Source organism: Drosophila navojoa, chromosome 3 (genome assembly GCF_054131105.1).
Source record: "Drosophila navojoa isolate 15081-1374.11 chromosome 3, UAZ_NAV_1.0, whole genome shotgun sequence".
Classification (NCBI taxonomy): Eukaryota; Metazoa; Arthropoda; class Insecta; order Diptera; family Drosophilidae; genus Drosophila; species Drosophila navojoa.
The window spans coordinates 27452408-27474995 of NC_142891.1; the positions used below are offsets into that span (position 1 = coordinate 27452408).

At 41.8% G+C, this 22588-nt stretch overlaps 2 protein-coding genes and 1 non-coding gene across 4 annotated transcripts in view; all 3 read left to right on the forward strand.

The window, feature by feature from the left end:
- The window catches only part of eya (eya transcriptional coactivator and phosphatase 2), a 31140-nt gene extending 22566 nt beyond the window's left edge, over window positions 1–8574 (forward strand). For both annotated transcript variants that reach the window (XM_030385958.2, XM_030385957.2), the window contains exons 2-5: window positions 1775–1821; window positions 5443–7254; window positions 7337–7581; window positions 7642–8574. In XM_030385958.2, coding sequence (XP_030241818.1) covers window positions 1775–1821; window positions 5443–7254; window positions 7337–7581; window positions 7642–7823 — 2286 coding nt within the window. In that variant the 3' untranslated portion in view covers window positions 7824–8574. The remainder of the gene's footprint in view (window positions 1–1774; window positions 1822–5442; window positions 7255–7336; window positions 7582–7641) is intronic.
- An 8178-nt stretch (window positions 8575–16752) lies between these two features.
- On the forward strand, window positions 16753–20249 carry LOC108658811 (uncharacterized). Its single transcript, XM_030385959.2, has 2 exons — window positions 16753–17509; window positions 17561–20249. The coding sequence occupies exons 1-2, from the start codon at window positions 16854–16856 to the stop codon at window positions 19254–19256; spliced, it is 2352 nt and encodes a 783-aa protein (XP_030241819.1). The 5' UTR covers window positions 16753–16853; the 3' UTR covers window positions 19257–20249.
- Window positions 20250–21734: 1485 nt separating this feature from the next.
- Window positions 21735–22588, forward strand: part of LOC115563253 (uncharacterized) — a 46534-nt gene continuing 45680 nt past the window's right edge. The window contains exon 1 of the transcript XR_016196362.1: window positions 21735–22197. This is a non-coding gene — a transcript (uncharacterized LOC115563253). The remainder of the gene's footprint in view (window positions 22198–22588) is intronic.

The following is a 22588-nucleotide window of genomic DNA, read 5'->3' on the forward strand; positions in this document are numbered from 1 at the left end:
CAGCCCCTACCCGTACCCATGCCCGCACCTTCAGTACCTTCAGCAGCCCCCCTGAAGAAATATGCAGCTGTGCCGCATCGCGAACGCGTCATTAAACGCTACCGTTGAAAGTCCGCTGAGAATAAATTTGCCAAAATGCAAAGCGTAAGCCTCCAAAATATGATGGACAGTGCGATCGGCGTGCGTGCGCTCTTGTGTGGCCAATGGAAGCTGCGCCCCAAAAACTGAGAAAAAAGTAAAATGAAAAATCACAAGCGGCTCACGAATGCCCCATCAAAGTCAAGATTCCAGCAGCTTTGCCTGCTGTAGGTAAGCCATCATCAGGGCAGAGCTAGTGAAGCCCTCATCCGGCTTCCGTTTCACTCTACAACTTTCCTCTGTTCGAGCATCCATGGCATTCCTCAACTTTAGTCGTGCTTTAGCTTTTCAATGATAACAAACGTTCGTTCTTCGTGTCTATTTTACTTTTGTAGACTCACGATAGTCCGCATCCTGCTTCCGTTTCATTCAAAATGTTCGATTTAATTTCTTATTCACTTTCTATAGATATTCTTTTATTTTCATTTCTACTTCTACTTTTTGTGCTTTGATAAATTTCTTCTAGCCGTCTAAAAAAATATATATAAATGCTCTTTTACTTAGAGCAATAGCAAATTATATGTGTATTTATTCTTGTTGCTATGTTTTCTCTTACTTCTCATTATCTCTTGGCATCATATATATCCCACTCTATGTCTCCACTCTATGGAATTTTTATATTTAAAGTATACCGTTATATGCACCTTTGTGAAATTTTCCAAAATTCCACTCCTTTCCTTCTGGGAAATAGGTTGGCAATAATGGTTGGAGAGTTTAATTCATGGGTATAAATACTGTTCGTGTAAAGCTTCTTTATTCCTTATATTTAAATTATGTATTCCTTTAATTTCTAATTATGTATTTAACTTTTTCATTTGAATTTTTTTGGACTGTCTTATCAACTTTCATCATCCTTAACGCAATCTGTCGTTAAGTATAGAAATCTATGAGCTCTTTCAGTGCTGTCTTTATCGGTTATCCCTTCTGGGTCTAGCTACTTATACTAATTTGGCCCACATTGTATCTATGTTCACTTCTATATACGAATACACATTTTCCTTACCTCTGTCATCATCTGTTGCCTAATGTTATTCCTTGGCCTGTCTCAATTAACTGGCATTTCGTTCGTCGGCTTAGCTTGCCTTCTGCCGCTTCTATCGTTGGGTCGCTGGAGCCATTGGGGGCCACCTGCTGGGCGCACCCTCCGAGGCAATTTGTTGGCCATTCGTCACATGGCCCCCAATGGGGCGATTGGGCAATGGCGCCGAGATTGGGAGTGTTGTCAGGCCATCGAAAACCCGGTCAAAAATATTCCCACGCACGTTAAATTCGCTGGCGCAGCTCATGCTGAATGCAAATTATGTAAAATGTGCTGTTTTTTCCCCTGTTTAGTTTTTATTATTTTTGTTATTTCATTTTTTCCTAAACTTTTTTTGTCTTGCTCTGCTTGCATTGCGTCGCAAAAGCGAGCTTTGGGCAATAAAAGTGCCCACCTCAGCGGAACCAGCGCAGCGAGGTGTTGGAGCGATCGGCATTGTTTATAAACAACAACGAAATCGCTCGAGGCTCTTGTATAATACAATACAATAATGTAAAGCCAGTGCGGATAATCCTTCTGCCAGCTTTGGCACATATATCTTTTATATATTTTATTTCATTTGCATCTTTCTGTCTCCCTCTCTCTCTCTCTTTATAGGTTAAACGTCCCAAAACAGAGCACACGGACACACATGAACGCAATCGGTAAGCTTAAATCCAGATACCTAATTGAGTAATTGACAGGATAGCACGAACTAAAGAACTAAGCTTTAGATAGAAATGGGGAATCGGGTGAAAGTTGTTTGCAATTGCAACATTTAACAAGAGGTTTTATTTAAATCAAACAACTTTAAAGTTTCTATAAGAAACCTTTGGCGAAGAGCAGTTTGAGTAAATGAGTTATCAATTGACGAATTCAAGGACTGACTAAGTAATACAAGAGTTATGCGAGTATCTTTTATTGCTTAACTCTTTATAATTATTTGATGACACTCAAACTGTGATTGACAATTCAATTTAATTTTTTACGTTGATATTTATGTCCGATTTGATGCGGACATGATATGTCAGAGAGAACCAGAGATATGGAGCATAGTATCCAAGCTCTAAATTCGGCACTAGCCCTAACTCTAATATCGAAGAGTGGTACTTGGCTTAATAGATCAGCGTTGTATGAGGGTTATATTTGTATATAAATTGCGAAAGTTTGAAACGTGAAACGTGAAAATCCATCTAGCTCACCAGGAATAATAGGTTGAAAACTCTTAGTTTTCATTCGAATTTTTTACAATCAAATGACGAATACATATATATAGCCTTTTCATAGTTTCTTCAAGCTCTTTCTTGGACTTCATTCATACTATTTCGAAGAAATCTGTTTATTTGTATATATTCAATGCAAATATCTAAAACTTCCTCAAGTCCGATTGTCTCAATTAAATGTTTTATTAGTGCTTAAGCTTAATTTTTTGTCCTAATTTATTTATTTTCTAAACATTTATTTATTCAAATACTAACTAGTATTGATCATACAATATTTATTCTTATATCAAATCTTTCACAAGCAGTTACAAAACGGATTTATTTATTTGAATTTCCTAACTATTGTGTCTAGTATAATCTTCCTCAAGTAGATACAAAATAGATACTTTTATTGAACTTCAAACTTTACTATATGCCTTAGTTTTCTATATAAAATCTTGAAATGTAAGACAAACATCGAGCTGAGATCCATTTAGTGCCTGCTGGTCCAGCTAGCACATGTTAAGGGCACTTGTTGCAGCTGCAAGCGTAGACAATTTGTTACAGTTATCTGCCACGTTTTGGGCTGAGAGCTCTCTTCACACTTGCCGCTCGCTCAACAAGTGTCCACGAAATGCGACAAATTTCAATTGCCTCGCATTTTGCCTGTGACCCTCAAGAGATCTTCAAGATCGCCCTCATCCGCCTCACATGCGCCGCTCGGAAACTGCGCAAGAATTCAAGGAATTTCTCGCATGCCTGAATCGAGCAATATATGTATATATGTATGAGAGAGACGAAGAGTGTCAGAGCACTTAACACTTGGCTGGCAGCAAAAGGGGGCGAGGGAAGCGAACCATGCCCAACTACTTAAGGGGCTTAAGGCGGCTTAGCTGGCTGCTCTTAGGGCCTATTAAATGCAGCTCCTTTTGTTGTGGCAACTGCTTAGCCACATTTTCATTTCAATTTCCATTTTCAATTTTCCATTTGCCCAAAAAGAAAAGACTTTAAATACAAATAATTTTGTATAAATATTATGGGCTGCCTGCTGCAGCGCACGCGACGCTGCTCTGCTCCCCGTTCATATTGGGCCCCCTATTTTTGGATGCTCCATGTTTTTTGGTGTCAAATTCTCGTGGAAATTGGGCACTTCATTTTACCTATCTAGTTGGAAAATTATAGGGACAAATTACGACAAATTTGATGGGAGCACATAAAATATGAAAAATGACGATGAGAAAAATAATAACGAGAAAAAATCTAAAAGGGGAAAGTTGGAAAAAGTATGATGTTCTCCATTTAAAGTAAATCTAATGTAATCCGATGCCTTATTTTTAAGCGGAGCAATTATTTCTCTTCTTGTTCGACCTTTTTATTATGATTATAATAGAAAAATTAAGATAAATTTGTGTGAGATATTGAGAGAGGACAGGACATTCTGAATTAGAGAATAGTTTTTACTATTATTACTTTTATTTATTTGTATTAAATTGCGCAAAATGCATGACTTTAAATTGAATAAGTATTTTAATGAAGAACCATTTTCCCATTAATTGCCAATCGAAATTTTGATTTTGTTTAAATACAAAATAGAAATTAATTTTGAAAAGTTCTTTAAACTAACAATTATCTAACCAGGAATTCGATTAAAATTAAACAATATGAGATCTAATAAAATACACACAGGATAGTTCAATTAACAGAGAGAGAGAGAGAGAGTCTAGATACTTGGCGTAGGCGTTCGAACAATTTGATTTAATTGCCACTGGGGCTGAAGGATTGAATTACCGAACCAAAAAAGAACTTGTATTTAAATGATTTTAGATTTTTCATTGCTTTCAATTTGATTTATTTGATTTGAATCTCAATTGGAGTTTTGTTTTTATTGAGCTCGTCTCGTACCGTCTCTCTCTCTCTCTCTCTCTCTCTCTCTCTCTCTCTCGCTTTCGGAATTAGTTTACTTAATGGGTTTGGTAATTGTTGAGCTGCAGTTGAAGAGGAGGAAGAGCAAGAAGAGGAAGAAGCTGAAGTTGTACTCAAAGTCAAAGTGGAAGCAAAGGCAGAGGCAACATTTGTGGCACACATGCTAACGCCTAAACGGGACTTTTGTTGCACGCACATGCTGCCATTGGAATGGGTTTGGGAATGGCAACTGGAATGGGAATGGGAATCGGATTTGGAATTGGGCATTATTTGTATGACGGACCAGCCACTCAAGTGGCTACGCGAAGGCCTTTCAAATGATTTCCTTCTTTTTTTTTTATTTCTGTTTAACGTAGAAAAATATTTATAACACTTGACAAGATTTTTTTTTTGAAGAGCGCGCAGGCGACACACTTGACTTTTTTTTTTTGGTTTTGGTTTTTCGTGTCGGGGGCTTCCAAGCAGACGACGACAATAACAACGACAACGTGCCGTTAATTTTATGGTTGTTTAAAGATTATTGGAAATTATTTTATGAGTTTACTTAACGAGCAAAACGTTTATGTTTCGCCCTCTCTCTTTCGGGCTCTCTGTTTTGTTCTCGCCTGAGCTCCAGTCGGTGGTTGGCTCAAGGATAAGGCAGAGGCAGGCATTAATGAAACATGCTAACCCCTTGCTTCTGCTTCTTATTCTTCTTCTTTTGACCATCGAATAGAAAGCAAGAGTAAAGGCTTCAGATGAGCATTGAAGGCAAGTCCAAGGGGCAGCGTAAGGTGCTTTCAAATTTTGTTCCGCACTTGTTAATGATGTAATCGTTGTTGTTGACTCTTAAGTCTTATCATATTGAGAAGGAGATGGTTCATTCATGATCAATCATTGAATCTATGAATCATGCTATAATAAACTAAAGTTTTATGAATAATAATTTGATATATATTGCTCATATATTGAGTAGTAAATTAGACTTCAGTCACTCAATCGTTCGGTTGCTTATCCTATCTGCGTACAAAACCAGTGAAAATTGTCTATCGATAACTGATATGCATTAGGCATTAGTTTCCACTACACTGTTCAATCAATACATCAGTCAATGTCATCAATCTTTTATGGTTTGCTTTGGAGAACTTTAACTAACTCTAGTATTATTTTGATTACTTTCAGTCTCTGCCAAAGTCAGCAGCAACAACAACAACAGCAGCAACATCAGCATCAACAACAACAACATCAGCAGCAGCAACAACAACAGCAACAACAGCAGCAACAACAACAACAAACACACTCAAACGCCGTGTTGGCCACCAGCAATGGGCCCAGCAGTGCCGGCGCCAGCGTGGGCGTTGGCATTAGCGTGGGCGTGGGCGTGGCGGGTCAGTGCAGTCCCCTAGGTATTCTGCCGCCTCAAATCCAGCCGCTGCAGCCAACAATCGGCCACTACGGCACCAGCACCAGCAGCAGCAGCAACAACAACAACAGCAACAATAGCAACAACAACAATAATCCAAATTCAAACTCTAATTCGAATCCAAATTCAAATCCAAATCCGAGCAGCTGCAGCCTCGCCTCCAGCTTCGCCCAGTCGGCCAGCAGCAGCTTCTCCACATATCAACAGCCCGCGGGCGAGGAGGTGGGCGTGGTGGGCATGTCCCACTGGACGCACGAGTCGGCGCCCGTCAAGTCCGAGTCGCGCAGCCCCAACCAGCTCCACTCGCTGGACAGCGGCCAGTCGGCGGCTGCTGCTGCCGCCGCCGCCGCCGCTGCCGCTGCCAATCTGTACGGCTGTGCCGAGAGCAGCGCCGCAGCAGCGGCGGCCGCCGTGAACAGCTCGGCGGCAGCAGCGGCCGCAGCCGCCGTCTACGACAGCAAACACGACTACTACTACTACAACAGCATGCAGCAGTACACGCCGCCGCCGTTCTACTCCGGCTACGGCACGCCGTATGCGGCGGCCAGCACGGCGGCGGCGGCTGCGCGCGGCGCCAAGATGGAGCCGAGCGCGGCGGCTGCGGCGGCAGCGGCGGCCTACCTGACGCCCAGCTATGCGAGCGCCGCCAACGGAGGCCAGGCCAGCAACAATGCGCAGCTCTACAGCAATCCGTATGCGGGCTACAACAACTTCGGGCAGCAGGACTACGGCGGATACTACAACGAGCAGTACGGCAACTACTACAATCCGGCCAACTACTCGCCGTATGCGGTCAGCTCGCCCAGCTCGAGCGCCAGCCACGGCTTCCACGTGGCCACCGCCTCGTCCAATCTGTCGGAGAGTCCCACCGACACGCACTCGACGACGCCCGTGCACGTGGCCAACCAGTCGCCGCACTCCCCGCTGCCCATCTCAATGTCGCCCAACGCGGGCGTGGGCGTCGGTGTGGGCGTGGGCGTGGCTGGAGGACCGTCCGCTGCTGTGGCCGCCACGCTCAACTCCAGCGGCGGCAGCAGCGTCGGCTCCGCATCCGCACCCAAGTCCACGCCCACGGGTAAGACGGGTCGAGCGCGCGGGCGGCGCCACCAGCAGCCGAGTCCGACGAGGAGCACGGCCTCGGACACGGGCAACAGCGAGGCTGCGAAGCCGCCGGAGCGCGTCTTCATCTGGGATCTGGACGAGACGCTGATCATCTTCCACACGCTGCTCTCGGGCAGCTACGCGAACCGCTACACCAAAGACCACAGCACGCTGATGACCATTGCGTTCCGCATGGAGGAGATGGTGTTCAACATGGCGGACACGCACTTCTTCTTCAACGAGATCGAGGAGTGCGACCAGGTGCACATCGACGACGTCAGCTCCGATGACAACGGGCAGGACTTGAGCAGCTACAACTTTGCCACCGATGGCTTCCACACCGGCACCCCGCCCGGCGCCCCGCCCAATCTCTGCCTGCCCACGGGCGTGCGCGGCGGCGTCGACTGGATGCGCAAGCTGGCCTTCCGCTACCGCAAGATCAAGGACATCTACAACAGCTACAGGGGCAAGTGAGTAACAGCGGAAGGGAAACTTCTCCGAGCGACTCTTACTGATTCGATTCTCCTCTTCCTCTTCCTCTTCCTCTTACAGTGTGGGCACTCTTCTGGGCCCGGGCAAGCGGGAGGCCTGGCTGCAGATCCGCTCGGAGATCGAGGTGGCCACCGACAACTGGGCCACGCTCGCCCTGAAGTGTCTCAGCATGATCGCCCAGCGGGAGAACTGCATCAATGTCCTCGTCACCTCCACGCAGCTGGCGCCGGCGCTGGCCAAGGTGCTGCTCTTCAACCTGGGCAGCATATTCAACATCGAGAACATCTACAGCGCACACAAGATCGGTAAGTCCCCCAGATATACGCAGGTAATCCCTCGACTCACGCTCCAACTCACTTTTCTAGGCCAGGAAACCTGCTACGAGCGCATCGTGACGCGCTTCGGCAGGAAGAGCACCTACGTGGTCATTGGGGACGGCGCCGAGGAGGAGTCCGCTGCCAAGGCCATGAACTTCCCCTTCTGGCGCATCTCCTCCCACAGCGATATTCGTGCTCTCTACACGGCCCTCGACATGGGCTTCTTATGAAAGGCTTATGGCGTTTGCAAACGCGCACAAATCGCTAGCGTTTCGCGTGCGTTTCTCGCGCAGTTTTGAGTACAAAGGAAAAAAAGGCAAAGGAAAAGTACGTTTATTTGTTGCGTTCAGAATCGAAAAAAAAAAAAAAAAAAAAAACAAAATCGAAATCGAAATCGAAATCGAAAATTAAATGAAAAGTACTTTAATTTATTTATGTATATGTGTGTGAGACAAAACTGTAAACCAGCGCAAAATAATTTAATTATTTTGTTAACAAACCAATTATTCATTAATGCCAAGACTTTATTGTATTATATAGATTCTTTAAATTTAACCAACGCAACAATTTTTCAAGCAGCAGCAAGCGGGAAATTGTTTAATTTAATAATTGATTGTATTGTAAATTAATGATTAACTTTGTCCAGACGACAAAATACCCTATGAATAACTATAAATATATACGTATCTAGCACATTAGCGTAGACAAACAATGGAATGGCAGAGAAGAGGAGGTGGGATGAAGGAGTGCGGACGGTCAGTAGATCGAAAGTAAGCGGGAGGAGATCAAAAACCGGAGCAAGCACAGCAAGAGCAAAAGCGTTGTCTAACGGTTTTTTAGTTTAAAATCAAAGAAAACAACTTAAATTTAAACAACGTAGTATTCAAATTTCAAATAACTATTATAGCTGCATATATTAAAATTATATTTAAAATATAAAAACAAATAAAAGCAACAACGCACTGTATTAAAAACAACAAATGGTATATATCTGTTTAATTTCATTGTGACTCAATTCTAATTTTTATGATTTCAAATGTACGCGCGCCGTTGATGTACTTTCGTAGCAGTCAGCTTTCGTCTAGTCTCAGTGTGCACTGCTTGACCTGCTTTGTTGGTTCGAAACCCAACTATGATCTAAATGCAGGCGCAGTCAAATTCAACTCAGTTCATATACGTTTGAATTACAATTGTCGTTAAAATACACAATATTTAGAAATAGATTTAATTTGTGAGTGTACTGCAGTAGCAGCTCTAAAATTACACCAAGAGTTATCTCAGAAATAAGTATGCAAAGTTTTTGGTTCACTTAAGCAGCAAGCAAATGGTTGAAAAATTACTAACAAAAGGAATACAGCTCAAAATTAGTTTACGCCATTTTGTGTGTAATTGAATTGATGAAGTAGCAAATGCATTGGCAATAAATCAAAGTAAATCAATAAATAAATATTGATATAAATATGTTTGGCGTTACTAATTAATGTTGTAGTAAATTTTAATGTTAAGTAGAGGAATTAAACATCTACAGTATGGTGGGATCAATCTAATACTGTTGGATTTAAAATTTTGAGCTGTTGTACGGTTAAATGAATTTGTCCTGTATCTTTCGTTGATTTTAAAAAAATTCAAAGTATATTGAATAAATGAACATGAATGAATTGTAAACTGTTGATGTGGACGAATATGTTTTTGATATTAAATACCATAAAGATTGCTTCCTGGCATTCTCTGCGCGTCACTTACCCACGCTTTTCAAAAAAATGAAGTGCAGAAAAAAAGGACAGGGACGACCCTAAATGCACTTCAAACTGAAAAGGCAATTTTCCTAGGCTCAGCCCCGCCCAATTACTAATTGGAACCTCACAGCTCAATTAGCTAGCCTCACATGGTGCCGAGGAACTTGTTGCAAGGTGTGAAAAAAAAAACAACTCGAAAGAGTTTAATTGAAAATCGTTGCAGCCCCTTCGTCCCAGCCTGTGTCTTAAATCTCTAGGCCTCAGCCTGACGAAATCTCTGGCCGAGTCGTGCGTCCAGCCGAAGAAGTCGTTAACTATGATTTGTAATCTGTGCAAAAGGCACAGCCGCTGGGGTGGGGCGCTCGCAGCTATAAATGAGGATGCGCTCGTGTTGGATAATGATAAATTTCGCATGACGCGTTCTGTTGTAAAATTTTATCGCCATCGCTCAAATCAATTTTTATTATTTTATCGTCGACGCCTGCTGAAAGCAGCTAAAAAAAACAACAACAAGAAGACAACATCTTGTATGGCCTGCGTGGAGAACCCATTGAGTCCCATCTCATAACTAAGCTCCACTGACGAGGCAATCCATTGGACAGGACTTGGCCAAGCAGGCCCAATTCTCATGCTCATCCGCATTCCGTGGCGGGGTCCTTCATAGTTCTGCCCTCCCAAGCCAGGCCAGAACAATAGACCGCAGCGTTAACAATGCACAAATCATTATCAGTAATTATGCATTGTTCGCGGCGCAGGAGGCAGGACTGTGGCGAGTCGGTGGCTATTGCATAAAGGGTTAAAGGCAAACCTTGGCTGGACTGCCTTTTGATTGATTGCTTGATTACAGTTGGTCTTGAACTGCCCTCAATCTGTATGCACATATCTCTCCATATATATGGTATTTAAGCTGCTCTCACTTAAACAATATTTGTATTCTTTGTGTACTGACTGGAAACTCTTAAATTTGCTCTCCTTTGCTTACATTGATTTTGTATTCATTACATTTTATCACCAACACCCAAATCATTGTGCTTGAGTTCTCCGAATTTTCCCATTAGTTTGCGCAATTAAATTGCTGCTAATGCAATTTGTAGATATATATATATATAATTTAGCAGAAAATCTGAAGGAGTCTAAAGGAAAGTGAACTGCAGTATTTACGAGGAAATTTACAAATTAACTGTTAGACATCCAATTCAAGGAAAGCCAAGCATACACATACATAAATCACTTGGAAATCTCTTGAGGAGAGGGACAGGGGCGGAGTGAGGTGTGCATGCAAACGGATTTTCCATTTTGATGCAATAGTTTTAGCAAGGAGCAACAAGCCAGTGGAGTTTCCCTTGAAAACTGCATACGAAAATAAATAGATGTGAAATTAATATTGAGTGAATGAACTACTAACTCTAGCAGAATGGGAAATATAATAAGAAGGAGTGATTCACTCCACTTCCATGCCCAACTGGGGAATATAAACTCTATTTACTGCGCATTGTTATACCCATTGAACCCATTGAAAATGGGAAATCAGGGCATAATTGTTTTGTTAAAATGTATGTAACAGGCAGAAGGAGGCGTGGCAGACCCCACAAAGTATATATATTCCCTATCGATTTAGCCTTGTCCGTCTGATTGTCCGTCCATCTGTCCACTTGCCCTTTTACCTAAAACAATTTTAATCTTACAAAAAATATTTTAATTTGTATGTATTTTTGAGAATTAAATATTATTATACATTGATATATTAATGAGAGCTGTCTAATGATAAGGGATGAGCTATTCGGCAATAATGAGGTATTTTTCAAATCTTTTACAGAGCCCCAGAGTAGAATTCATTTTCTGAAATATTAAAACAATTAGCGTTTCATTTAGAATATATATTCAATGAGGAGGTATCACAACTTGCGGAGCTGCCCTCGCTGTGGGGGCATTGCAATGCTCAGCGCAGTACAAGTTGCTGGCGTTGGGTCATAAATTAAACTGCATTTGGCTATTTTTGTGGTCATTAGGCGCGGCTGCAGTTTGTCTGGTTGCTGTGTTCTCTGTCAGTTGGTCCTGCTTCCTTTTGGACTACAACAACAACAACAAGAACAGCAACAGCAACAGCAACTAAGACAAAATGCAGCGCAAGTCTTAATGAAGCCTAGCTTTAAGTTCTAGCTGAGTTATGTCCGGGCTGACTTGAGAGTTCATACGGAAATGGCATTATGAGTTATGCCTGTTGCCTGTTGCTTTGCTATAGGATATGCGCCCACTCTCACTCTCTCTCTTACAATAACTCCTCTCTCTCTCTCCCCAACTCTTTGTCTTGGTCTGTCTCGTTCTGAGCGTGAGCTACAGTTCAATTAACATAATTAATGTGCGTGTCTTTCAGGCCAAGAGCGCTTTGATGCCGCTGTTTCTGGTCTTGCTGTTGTTGTTATCGCTGTTGTTGTTGTTGTTGTTGTTGTGGGCAAGTCATTCTTGCATTTAGGGCCTGCTGTCAACATGTTGCGCGTGTTATTACAAACTACACTGTTAACTGCTAAGAAGCATCACTAAAACTGTAATTATGAGGTGTAAAACACAAATTCTTACAGTGTGCAGCGTTATTGCTTTACACTACCGTTAAATTATGCAAAAACTTAATTAAAATCAGCAATTAAAATTAGCATAATTTTGAATTTGTATTAGTGCTGTCTTAGCTCTAATAATATTTTTTCGTTTATATAAATGTTTAATAATTTTGAAGCCTTATTAAAACTCGCAAAAAATTTTCCTTATTTTATAAGGGTTTGCCTGATTTCGTTTTTGTTTTAATTTTTAGTTTGAATATTTTTTAATTTTAATTAAATTTAACTTTACATAATATATTGAATGTTGTTGTTTGCATGAAGCATTCATTCACTGTGTACTTTCCTTTTTTATTTAGTGCTTCAATAAATTCATATATATAAACTTATATTTTAGTAAATTAATTTTATATATTTTTTTTTAAAGGTTAACTGAAATTTTCTTTAATTTTGATTTTCGTTGTATTTTCTATTCTCATAATATATATTTTATTTATCATATATTTATATTTTTATAATGTTCGAATTAAAAAATGTTTCTCTTTATACATGCAAATACTCATATATATATATATATATATATATATATATATATATATATATATTTATAAATACAATATTTATAATTTGAATTTAAAATCACTTCATTTTCCGATTTGGTTCATTTTAAACTAAATTTTTCTTCATAAATGTATTGTTTGTCGTATAGACAGTTGGATTTCTATTTTGATAGTTATTTACATCGATTTTTGAATATGATATATAGATAGAAATTTACCCTTTGCAATTTCCCGCAGTGCAAATTTCGCTTTTCACTCCGACAATTTGCGTTGGTTCAGTTGGTGCCACAGTTTGCACCTAAACACTACTCACGCTATGGACAATTAGCCAACACTAGACGGTATGTATAATGTCTGTATATGTATAGCATCTTCAGCCTCACTCGAGAGTGTGTAACTCTTTCGCTCATTTAACAACCGGTCCAATTGCTTGCCTGCTTAATGATTTGGCCCCAATTACAGACCAATTGTCTGGCCAGCTCGCTGGCTGGAGCATTTCTGTGTTCTTGGGAAAGCTTCGTTTGCACCAATTATGTTGGTTATGACTTCGTTTCAAGGCCAACTTGGCTCAGGTTGGCCTAATCGCACATGACACAACTGTTGCGTAACTCTTGAGCTGCTTTTCGAGGTTATATTTAAAAGGCATGCTGTAAACTCATGTTGTTAACATTTTTGTAAATTATAAAATACTAATATTTACTTTTTATTTTCAGTACAGACCAGAAGCATCAATTTAAGCTAACTGGGAAAATAATATATAAGAATTGAAGAACATATATAGTATTATATGGGAAATCAGTTTATTCACTTAATGTATAGTTTGACAACAAAATATTAATACCGATTATAAATATGAATTTTCTAATGTATAAAATGTTTATATTGCCTTAAAATACTTTACAATAAATTAGTTAAGAACTTTCTTCATTAATGTTAAATCGGCATATAAATATAAAATAAATTCACTATAGTCTATATTTGAATACCTGCCAGGCATTTATGTATTTCTTCCATTTAATTTTCCATTTGGTACTCGCCAGATATAATCTAAATTGACATCTTCATGTTACATCAGCTGATAAATATACATATTTGCTCGGGAGACATTATTTAAACTCCCAACTTCATGTTAAACCAGTTGATAAATATGCGACTGTTTTGCAAGCAGCTGACAGTAACTTATATCATTCCTTCAACTTATTCGCCTGCTCCTGTGCGCATCTGCATTGAGGTACTTATACAGTTTAATGTGTTTTCCCAAGCCACTTTACATACAGCTGGTAAGGCATAGAATTTGTGGCCACCTACTTAGGGAAGTTATTGTGGCACATGGTAAAGTTTATCCGCCGAGAGTTGTTCGAAAGTTTTGATTGAGACAGTTTAGCACTTATTTATTTACCATTTGATGACTGAGCTGCATGCAACTGGGAAAGTTTTGGTGCGGGGAATGGTTGGTGCACGAGTGCAGCAGGCACTAGAGTCTAGAGGCTACACTTGAATGCTCGAAGGCGACAATGGCAGCAGCTGAGGTGTTGACAGCTTAAGCAGCGAGCAGCCAGCAGCGAGCGGCAGAGGCATGTGTGTGAAATATGATATGCTCATTAAGGGCTGCCCTCTGCAAGTGATCCAGCCCCGCTCCCAGGCCCAAGCCCAGGGCGCTCTTTGCAATTGCCCTGGGGGTGGGAGGCAGAGTGGGGGCGCGGCTGGCAAGTCAAGTGCATAAATAAATGGTTGGCGCTCCTGCTCGCTCTCTTCCCTTTATAAGAGAGACAGAGACAGAGAGAGAGGGAGAGAGATGATGATGATTATGGCATTGCAGCGTTAAGCGGCTCGAAAACTGGCGCACAGCTGCGTCCCCGCCATCTGTGATATATCATTTTAAGGCTCGGCGTCTCTTATACCTGCGCCCCGGCGAGGACGCATGCAGCTGGCGAACGAGTGGAGGCGAGCGCAGAGTGAGAAAGTGTCGCCCAGCCGCCCACCCAGTGGCAATCAAAAGGCCACAAACCGAGCGAGAAATTAAAGCAGTAGGGCAAATGGGCAACGTGAAGCAGCTCAAAGCGAAACAAGTTAAGACGTCGCACATTCAACTAGTTTCGTTTTTGTTTTATGCAGGTCTGGCTCGTATCACTTTATGCTGCAATATCATGTTTATACACTGCCATGAGCTACTCACTTGCATGCTAAAGTCAGCAGCCAGGCTGTAAGTGCAAGAGGTGCGTTATTAAACCAGCTATTCAGCTCTATTGGTTGGACTTAAGTGCACTTCAGGTCTACATAAAACTCAAATGGGCCTATCCTAATTGAGTGGCTTACACAGCTCCAAGAGCTGGGTAATTGCATATTTCATTTGCAACCACGTTGTAAGTACTAGAAGTATCTGTTCAGCTGACTTTATGAGCATAGTTAATAGTCCACATATATTTATGTTTGGCCTACAGCTGGAATGTTTATACGCTGTTGAGTGCAACTAACACCCATGTGAAATTTGCAGCCAACTTTGAAATGAAGGCAGAATTATTAATATCTTAACACTCGATTCGGCTGTTAAGTTGTTAAATAATCTTGTTATCCTATCTTGAATATTACTGTTAGCACGGTCATCTAGTGCCTGGTTGAGCATATTGAATTTGCCATGAGTATATAAAAATAGTGCGTAATACTTGTAGCACAATACCCAAGGAAATCATATAAGATTTATACCTATATATCTTATATCATTTACTTGTACTACAATCTTTACTCAAGTACATTTCAAATGTTATCCTCTGATTGTAAATGTACCCCTAAGCCATACAAAGACATTCGTAAATATTAAGTTTATTTTTCTAATAGCACTTTAATAAATAATTGCGTTTGTTTTAAAGATAAAATGTTGGCTAAATAAAATTTTAAAATTTAGTATTTCAATGCCACAATCGCTGAAGTATAAAAAAATCGAGTCTACAACTAAATATATTGGAATATTCACAGTTAATTATCATTATTTTTAGATCGATTATTTGTATCATAAATTTCATAGAGTTCTTAGAGCATTTGCGATTCGTTGCAGCGCAGATCGTCTATGATCTCTGAAGTCTTTTTATTTATTTTGTTAAACCCGTTTGTTTTTATAGTGCGTGTCCAAGCGGCATAATAAATCACTATAACGCCCACCTATGCGAAACTCAGATCAACGATTAAGTCATCATCATCAACTGCATTCGAGCAAAGAAAGAGAGAACGAGCGAGAGATAGAGAGAGAGAGAGAGGGAGCGAGGGAGTGGGAGAGAGCCCTGGCCACGAGCCAGTGTTGGAAACAATGCGTCGTTGTCGTCGTCGTCGTTATGTTGATGTTAATAATGTTGTTGTTTTTGCTTAAGGCTAACTCGAGGTCAGCCTTGAGTTTGGGTTCGGGCTTAGGCGCCAAGCGCCATGGGGCCGAATCATTTAAAATCCAATAAAGATGTTATCTGCCAGACCAAGCAATGAAGTCATTTACAATGTAAGATTTTGTAATGTTAAGAACAGGAACCCCACTTCATTCTGCTGTGAGCTTTAAAGAAGGGAAACGCGACTGTCGGTTGCCTGGAAAACTGCAGAGAATGGAATTAATATGGAAAATGTTCAAGAGCTTATCTTCAAACAATTTTAGAATTTTCATATTATATTGAATAATGGAGGATCCATGATCCAAAAGTAATACCTTTTTTTCTTTCATTTAACGCAGATTTATAGATACACATAAAAAACTTTTTAACATAGTATATTCTGTCCACTTACAACACTGGTGTGATTACTGTGTTGGTGGATGAAGTATGATATTCGTATGCGGTGGTGAGTGAGGAAATTCATCGACATTCATGATAGATAACAGTTTATCTATATGTGAGTAAAATATGAAATTAGTATTGGGACTAGTGTGGAATAGACGAAGTCTAAATGACGTAAATCTACTACATTATTATTATGTAATGAAGTTTATGTAGCTGACTCTATGAACGTGGTCATCTAATGGGTAATGAAGGGTTGTGTAATTCATGTAGATATTGTCTTTTCGGTCTTATGGATGAGTGGTTAGTGTCAAGAGAACGGGGTTGAGCGTATGGGTTGGAGTGAGTGTCGTGCCTAATGTTTTTTGTTTAATTGAAGTGCCTTGAATGATGTTTTTGACGTGTTCCATATTGAAGTTCCCTCATTCCTGACATAGGGGTACCCTCCTACGGTTCTTCATTCAGTAAATTGCATTTTTTTATGAGCTTGCTGATGCTGTTTTGCAGAAGGACAAGGTATAATACTTTTCGAACGGGTTCAGCTTTGAGCTAAACATCAATTAGTCTTAAAAATGAGTCTTAAAAATTAATTTAACTTCACTCAAACAGAATCAGTCATTTGCCTGAAAAAATTAACGCCAAGCACAAACCAACACGAAAATGGATGATGAGGACGAAGGGGACTTCTTGCCACCGGCAAACACTAATACTTTTGCCGTACCCAGGGAGCCGGAACTACTAGTGGAATATGCGCTGTACAATCCCTCGATGGCCACCCGGCGGCTGCACAGCGAGCGTAATCGGCTGATCTACACGGAGGCCTTCATCGAGAACGAGCGCCTGGGCACGCTGTCCGATCTGTGTGTGCGAGCGCTGGCCAAACTGGGCTGTCGCTATATTCCGCCGGAAGTGCGGCGGAATCCGTTGAAGATGCGCATTTTCTACGATGCATTGGATATTAATATGCCGCTTCAGGACTGCTACTTCGTAGAGGACTTACGTTTCTGGCGTCGCGTCGTGCTCGCTAAGAGCTCGAACAAGTCGCTGCCGCTAAAGAAGATCGACGAATACGACTGGAAGGGCAATGGAGTGAGCCTCAAGTACGTGGAATTGGTTGAGGCCTGTCCGGCTGCCTATTGGCCGGAGCAGAAGATGGCGAGCCTGGGCCAGTTGGTGCGGCCCTATATGCGAACCCTGCACATCAAGCATCTGCAATCGCTTACGGACGACGCCTTCCAGCACTTCGTGGAAAGCGAATCGGAGCTGGACGTGACGTCCGAGGAGTCCGGCATGTCCGAGATATCCAGCGATGAGAGGTAAGTCGATGCCTGAGCCAAGTTGGGTTGTGTGCTAAGCATTCGCTCTAGGGACACTCCGGAGGAGGGCGAGGAGGAGGGTGAGGAGGAGGAGCAGGTGATGCCGGCACAGCCTCCAAGTAAGGCTCCAAAAGCAACTGGCTCCTCAGTGCGCATCGCTGAGAACTTCAAGGTGGCGATGATCGAGCCGAAAGACTCGTCGACTCAGGTTGGCCTCCAACAGAGGTCGCCCTCGACCATCGAGTTGGATCTGAAGCGCAAGCAAGCGCGCGCGGCACGCAATGCAGCGCGGCAGCAGCTGCGCGAGCTGCGGGCGGAGAAGCGAGCTGAGCACGAGCGGCGCAAGCGGCAGCGTTCGTTATTGCGCAAAAAGCCCGAGCCGGAGCCGAAGCCGAAGAAGAAAAAGAAGAAGGCCAAGGCAGGGCCCGTCGATGATGTCTTCAACATGGATGTGCCGCCAGAGCCGCCCGACGGCGAGGATAAAAAGCAAGATGGACGCAACATTGAGAAGCTGCTGCGACGCATGAAGCGCTACGACTACCCAGCCAAGCATTGCCATCACATTGACCTCAGCTTCGTGCGCTACTTCGATCAACTCGTCTCGCTGACCATCGAGTTCCTCGGTCCCGAGATGGGGCGCCACTACCACAAGCGGCACATGAACTTCTCCTACGACGACATGGTCCACCTGGGCAAGGGACTGCAGCAGTTGCCCCAGCTGAAAGTGTTTCGGCTGAGGAACAGTCGCATGGATCACATTAAGCTGTTGATACTGGCGCGAGTCCTCAAACAGCTGGACACGCTGGAGGTGGTGGACTTTGGCTACGATCAGCTCACCGACCAGAGTAAAGTGGCCATCGAAATGCTGCTGGAGCGGACGCACATGCTCAAGGCGCTTGAGCTGGAGTACAACAGGCTGGAGCGCACTGCCATAGTCTCTATCGGCCAGGCGCTCAAGTACCATGCTATTCAGAATCCCGATGCCGCTCCCCTGGAGTATCTGGGCCTGGCCCACAATCCGCTCAATGAGAACGGCTTCTCCTCGCTGGTCAACGACATCATCGGCACCAAGCACGTGCAGGAGCTGAACATAAATGGCATCGACACCGTTGCCGTCCGGCTGGCACCGATCATCAGCACTCTGCTGCGCAAGCACAGTCCCCTGCGTAGCCTGGACATGGCGGCCATTAAGCTCAACTCGGATGCGGGACACATTGTGATCTGCGGCCTGCAGACGAACCACAAGGTCACGCACTTCGACTGTCGCGCCTGCTGCATGGACGAGGAGCAGGAGTACGAGGCGGACATCATAGTGCGGCGCAACAACTTCGAGCTGCAGCATACGTACTTGGGCGATGAGACGCAAACGGAGGAGAGCATGCTGAAGTTTGTGGCCGGACTGCGGCATCCCATTTTAATGAAGATTGACTACGAGATGGCGAGGCGCGAAGAGTGCATCATGAATCGACGCTGTGAAACGTCCAGTGAGAAAGTCGCCACTGAAGAGCAGGGGGAGGAGCAGGTGCAGGAGGATTTCGATATTTGGACCATGTTCGGTGTCCAGAAAACTAGTGTCCACGAGAACCTCGACACCCAATCCGAGACATTCTCGAATCGCAGCGATCGCACATTCGTCTACAACTCGAATGCGTTCAATCTGCAGCAGATCCGCGAGCATCTGTATTTGCCGGGTCCCGAGAATCGATACTTCTACTTCCAAAAGCAGAAGGAAATGTTTAACAATTAGTGGAGATAGATGTGAATCGGCTATATATGGAGGTATTTAGATTTATTTAGATTTCAATATGTAGAGTCTTATGACAATATAAAGGGTCTACAGAGGGTAGAGTAGAGTAATATGACAAAATTAAGGGTGGGTTGTACAAAATTGGGATACGTATATTTCTGTAAGGGTATATAAAATATACCATGAGGAAATATAGGATCTAAATGGAATATGAAATATATATCTTGAGAATGGTATATAAAATACAGCATATAAAATATACACAAATAGCAAGTTTAATGGCAAAAGATGGTGTATGGAGTTGGGTTATGCGAGCCATAAAAATATCAATAATATATTCCCCAGATTTATCATCAAATTTCTGGCAACTAATTTTTTATTGTCGTTGAATAGGCATATCCGTTATTATAATCTTTCGGGGACAAGTCGACGTTAGATGAAGTTTCCGGACCTTCATTGGTTATAAATTATTTAACTCAACCTAACCGAATTACTGCCTGATTTGATCCACAGAGAAGGTAAGGGCGCCCTCTCTATCCCGCCTCTCTCTGCATGCTTTCTGATTACAGCTTACTCCAAGTGGTTGACAGCTCTAAGCAGCCATGACTAGGCACTTCTCGCTGGACACACCTGTTGTCGCCAGCAATCTAAGCGTGCAGTGAGCCAACATATTTGCCATATAGACTTTCCTTTGAGCCACGTTTGTCGCACTGTTTTTGAAGTGCTTCCGCTTTTGGTGATATGCGAAATCAATTGAAAATACAAATACACAAGCAAAGCAAACATAATGAGAAAGAGTAGATAGTATATACCAAATAATATATAATAGTAATAGTAATAGTAGTCGTCGTCGTAGTCAGGCAGGAAGCACCGTTAGCATACACCCACAGGCTAGACTTGCCCAAGATCGTGTGAATTTATTGCTTAATCATGCGCCTTTTAAGCCTCACTATTCGAAATGTAAATAAATGCAAACGCTGCTGCAGCTTTAAAGTCTCTGCGCTCAATGTTTCCGATTCTCGGTTCCTCGTTTCAGCCTCCAGGTTCCAGACGTGTGCTGTGGCTTTGCCCAACTGGACACATTCACTGCATGTGCGTGTATGTATGTGTGTGTGGCGGTTCGCCAGGTAGGCGTTCTCAAACTACAACTACAACTAACACCACAACTACGACTGCAACTGCGACTGCATCTCCGAGTAGCTGTTGGGCAAGTGGGTCGAAAACACAGCGAAAAATGGGGAACAACATCAAATAAATTTGAGCCAAATTTTAACATTTCTCTTATTTTCACTTTCAGCGCCTGCCTGCGTTCGAAAAAAAACTTAAAAGCTTATGGGATCCAGTTCTATATACCATATCGTATATTCATTTTCTTACCATGCATATGTAAATATTTTTAAAACCTTTTATTTATTTATTTTTAGTTCCAAATTATGTATATTATTTCAATACAGATTTAGTTTTTTATTTATCTATAATCTTAATTTTAATGAGTTTTGTAATGTCTCCTCGAAATTGAATTTTCTAAATTTCATTCGATTGCTCGAAAGTTTTCACTGTGAGCTGATGGAACTTTTGCTGTTTGTTTTAGTTGCTGCGTGGGCGGCCTTACTAGTGAAGCACTGCAATTAATACGAGACACATGCAACAGCAGCAGCAGCGGCAGCAGCAGCGGCAGCAGCAGCAACAGCTTGCTGCCACCCACCCACACGGTGGCAATAAAACCCGTTGGCAGGCATTAACTAATCCGAATTGTGCTTGGCAGATATTTCTCAATTTTGTATTTTTATTCTGCGAATGCAGCAAAGTGGAAGTGCATTTTATTAAATATATCGCACAACTGTAATGTGATTATGTTTATAATTGAATTATTCCGGAGAACTCTTCGACTCAGTTTCCTACCTGTGAAGCTCAAGGGCTGCAGTTCAACAATCACCAACGCAACTTGTTCGAAGCTTAACAGCGGCTGCTGTTAACAAGGCAAACAGCTGTTATGATAACAGTGCGGTTCTGAATGCTCATCTAGTGTGCTATTTATTCAACTAATTGGCTATTTAGAAAGAAAAGTATATATTTTGTACATTTATTATTTCAGTTTATTTAATTTCATATAAATATTTAATAATCTAATTATAATTTGATTATATATCAGTACATGTACTATAACATTTATTTGATAAGAATCTTCTTGATTAATACTATTATTGAAGTCTGGTTTGTTTTTAAATATTTATTTACATATATACATATGTTTCTTAGTCACTTTTAAATTGTAAGTAACTATTTGCTCATTCATTTGATTCTTATTGCATTCCTCGCGAGTATAGTATACAAATTCATGGTCCGATTTGAATTTACTTTCAACGAAAGCGGTTTGGCTGCCACCCCCGCTCAATTGTTAACTTGTTTTGTTGTTGTTTTGAATCGAACCGTTCGGTATGGCCTGTTCAGCTAGCCGTCTCGAGCTCTTCGAGCAGGTTGCCAGCGTGTTCGTCAGTCAACAAACGAGTCTCGACGCGCGCGGTTCACGAATCGCTTGCTCACAACTTGGCTAAAACCGAGCTGACAGCCAAAACTTGGTTCTCTGTGTTTATTTGCTGCGCTGTATTGAGTAATGCTCAAGATAATCATATAAAAATTAAAAACAAATCGTTAGTTAACATAAGAAAAGAAGTTAAGTTAAATTTTGTACTGCAAATATCTGTGCGGAAAATAAATATATATGTGTATGTGTTCGATGGGCCTATACTGAGATCGGGTGTAAGATTGCAGTGCAGTGTAAAGTGAAGTCGAAGGCGGAGTGGAAGTGGAGTGCGCTCCACATCGTTTATAGAACGTGCCAAGCGCAAACAGTTCAACAAATTCATTTGCTATAGGCCACGAAATCAACATGAATTTCCAGCTGTTGTTCAGCATGCTAATGGAGTTGTAAAAGAGAAAAGTACGTACAAATCACATGAGACTGCCCAATATACTCGTTATACGCTATGAACAGATAAAGAGAGAGCTCGACTTTATACAAATGAGGGTATTGCACAATCTACATTAATAGGAAAGTTCTTAAATATATAACTAGATTCGATTCTCTTTCAAAGTTCAAACCAATATACTCGTTTTTCAATCGTAAACAGCGTGCATAAGAGCTGTGGCAAACTGTGATAAGTCCCTGCTTAGGGTTGGAGCTTAACTCTAAGCAGATTTCATTTTCACTTGAGCCAAGAGGTGTTAAAATCTTGTGACTGCACACTTGAATGCATATGCTGCATATCTATGTATATGTACATACATATATGTACATATGTATAATGTATACTCGAATTTGAAGATTCATT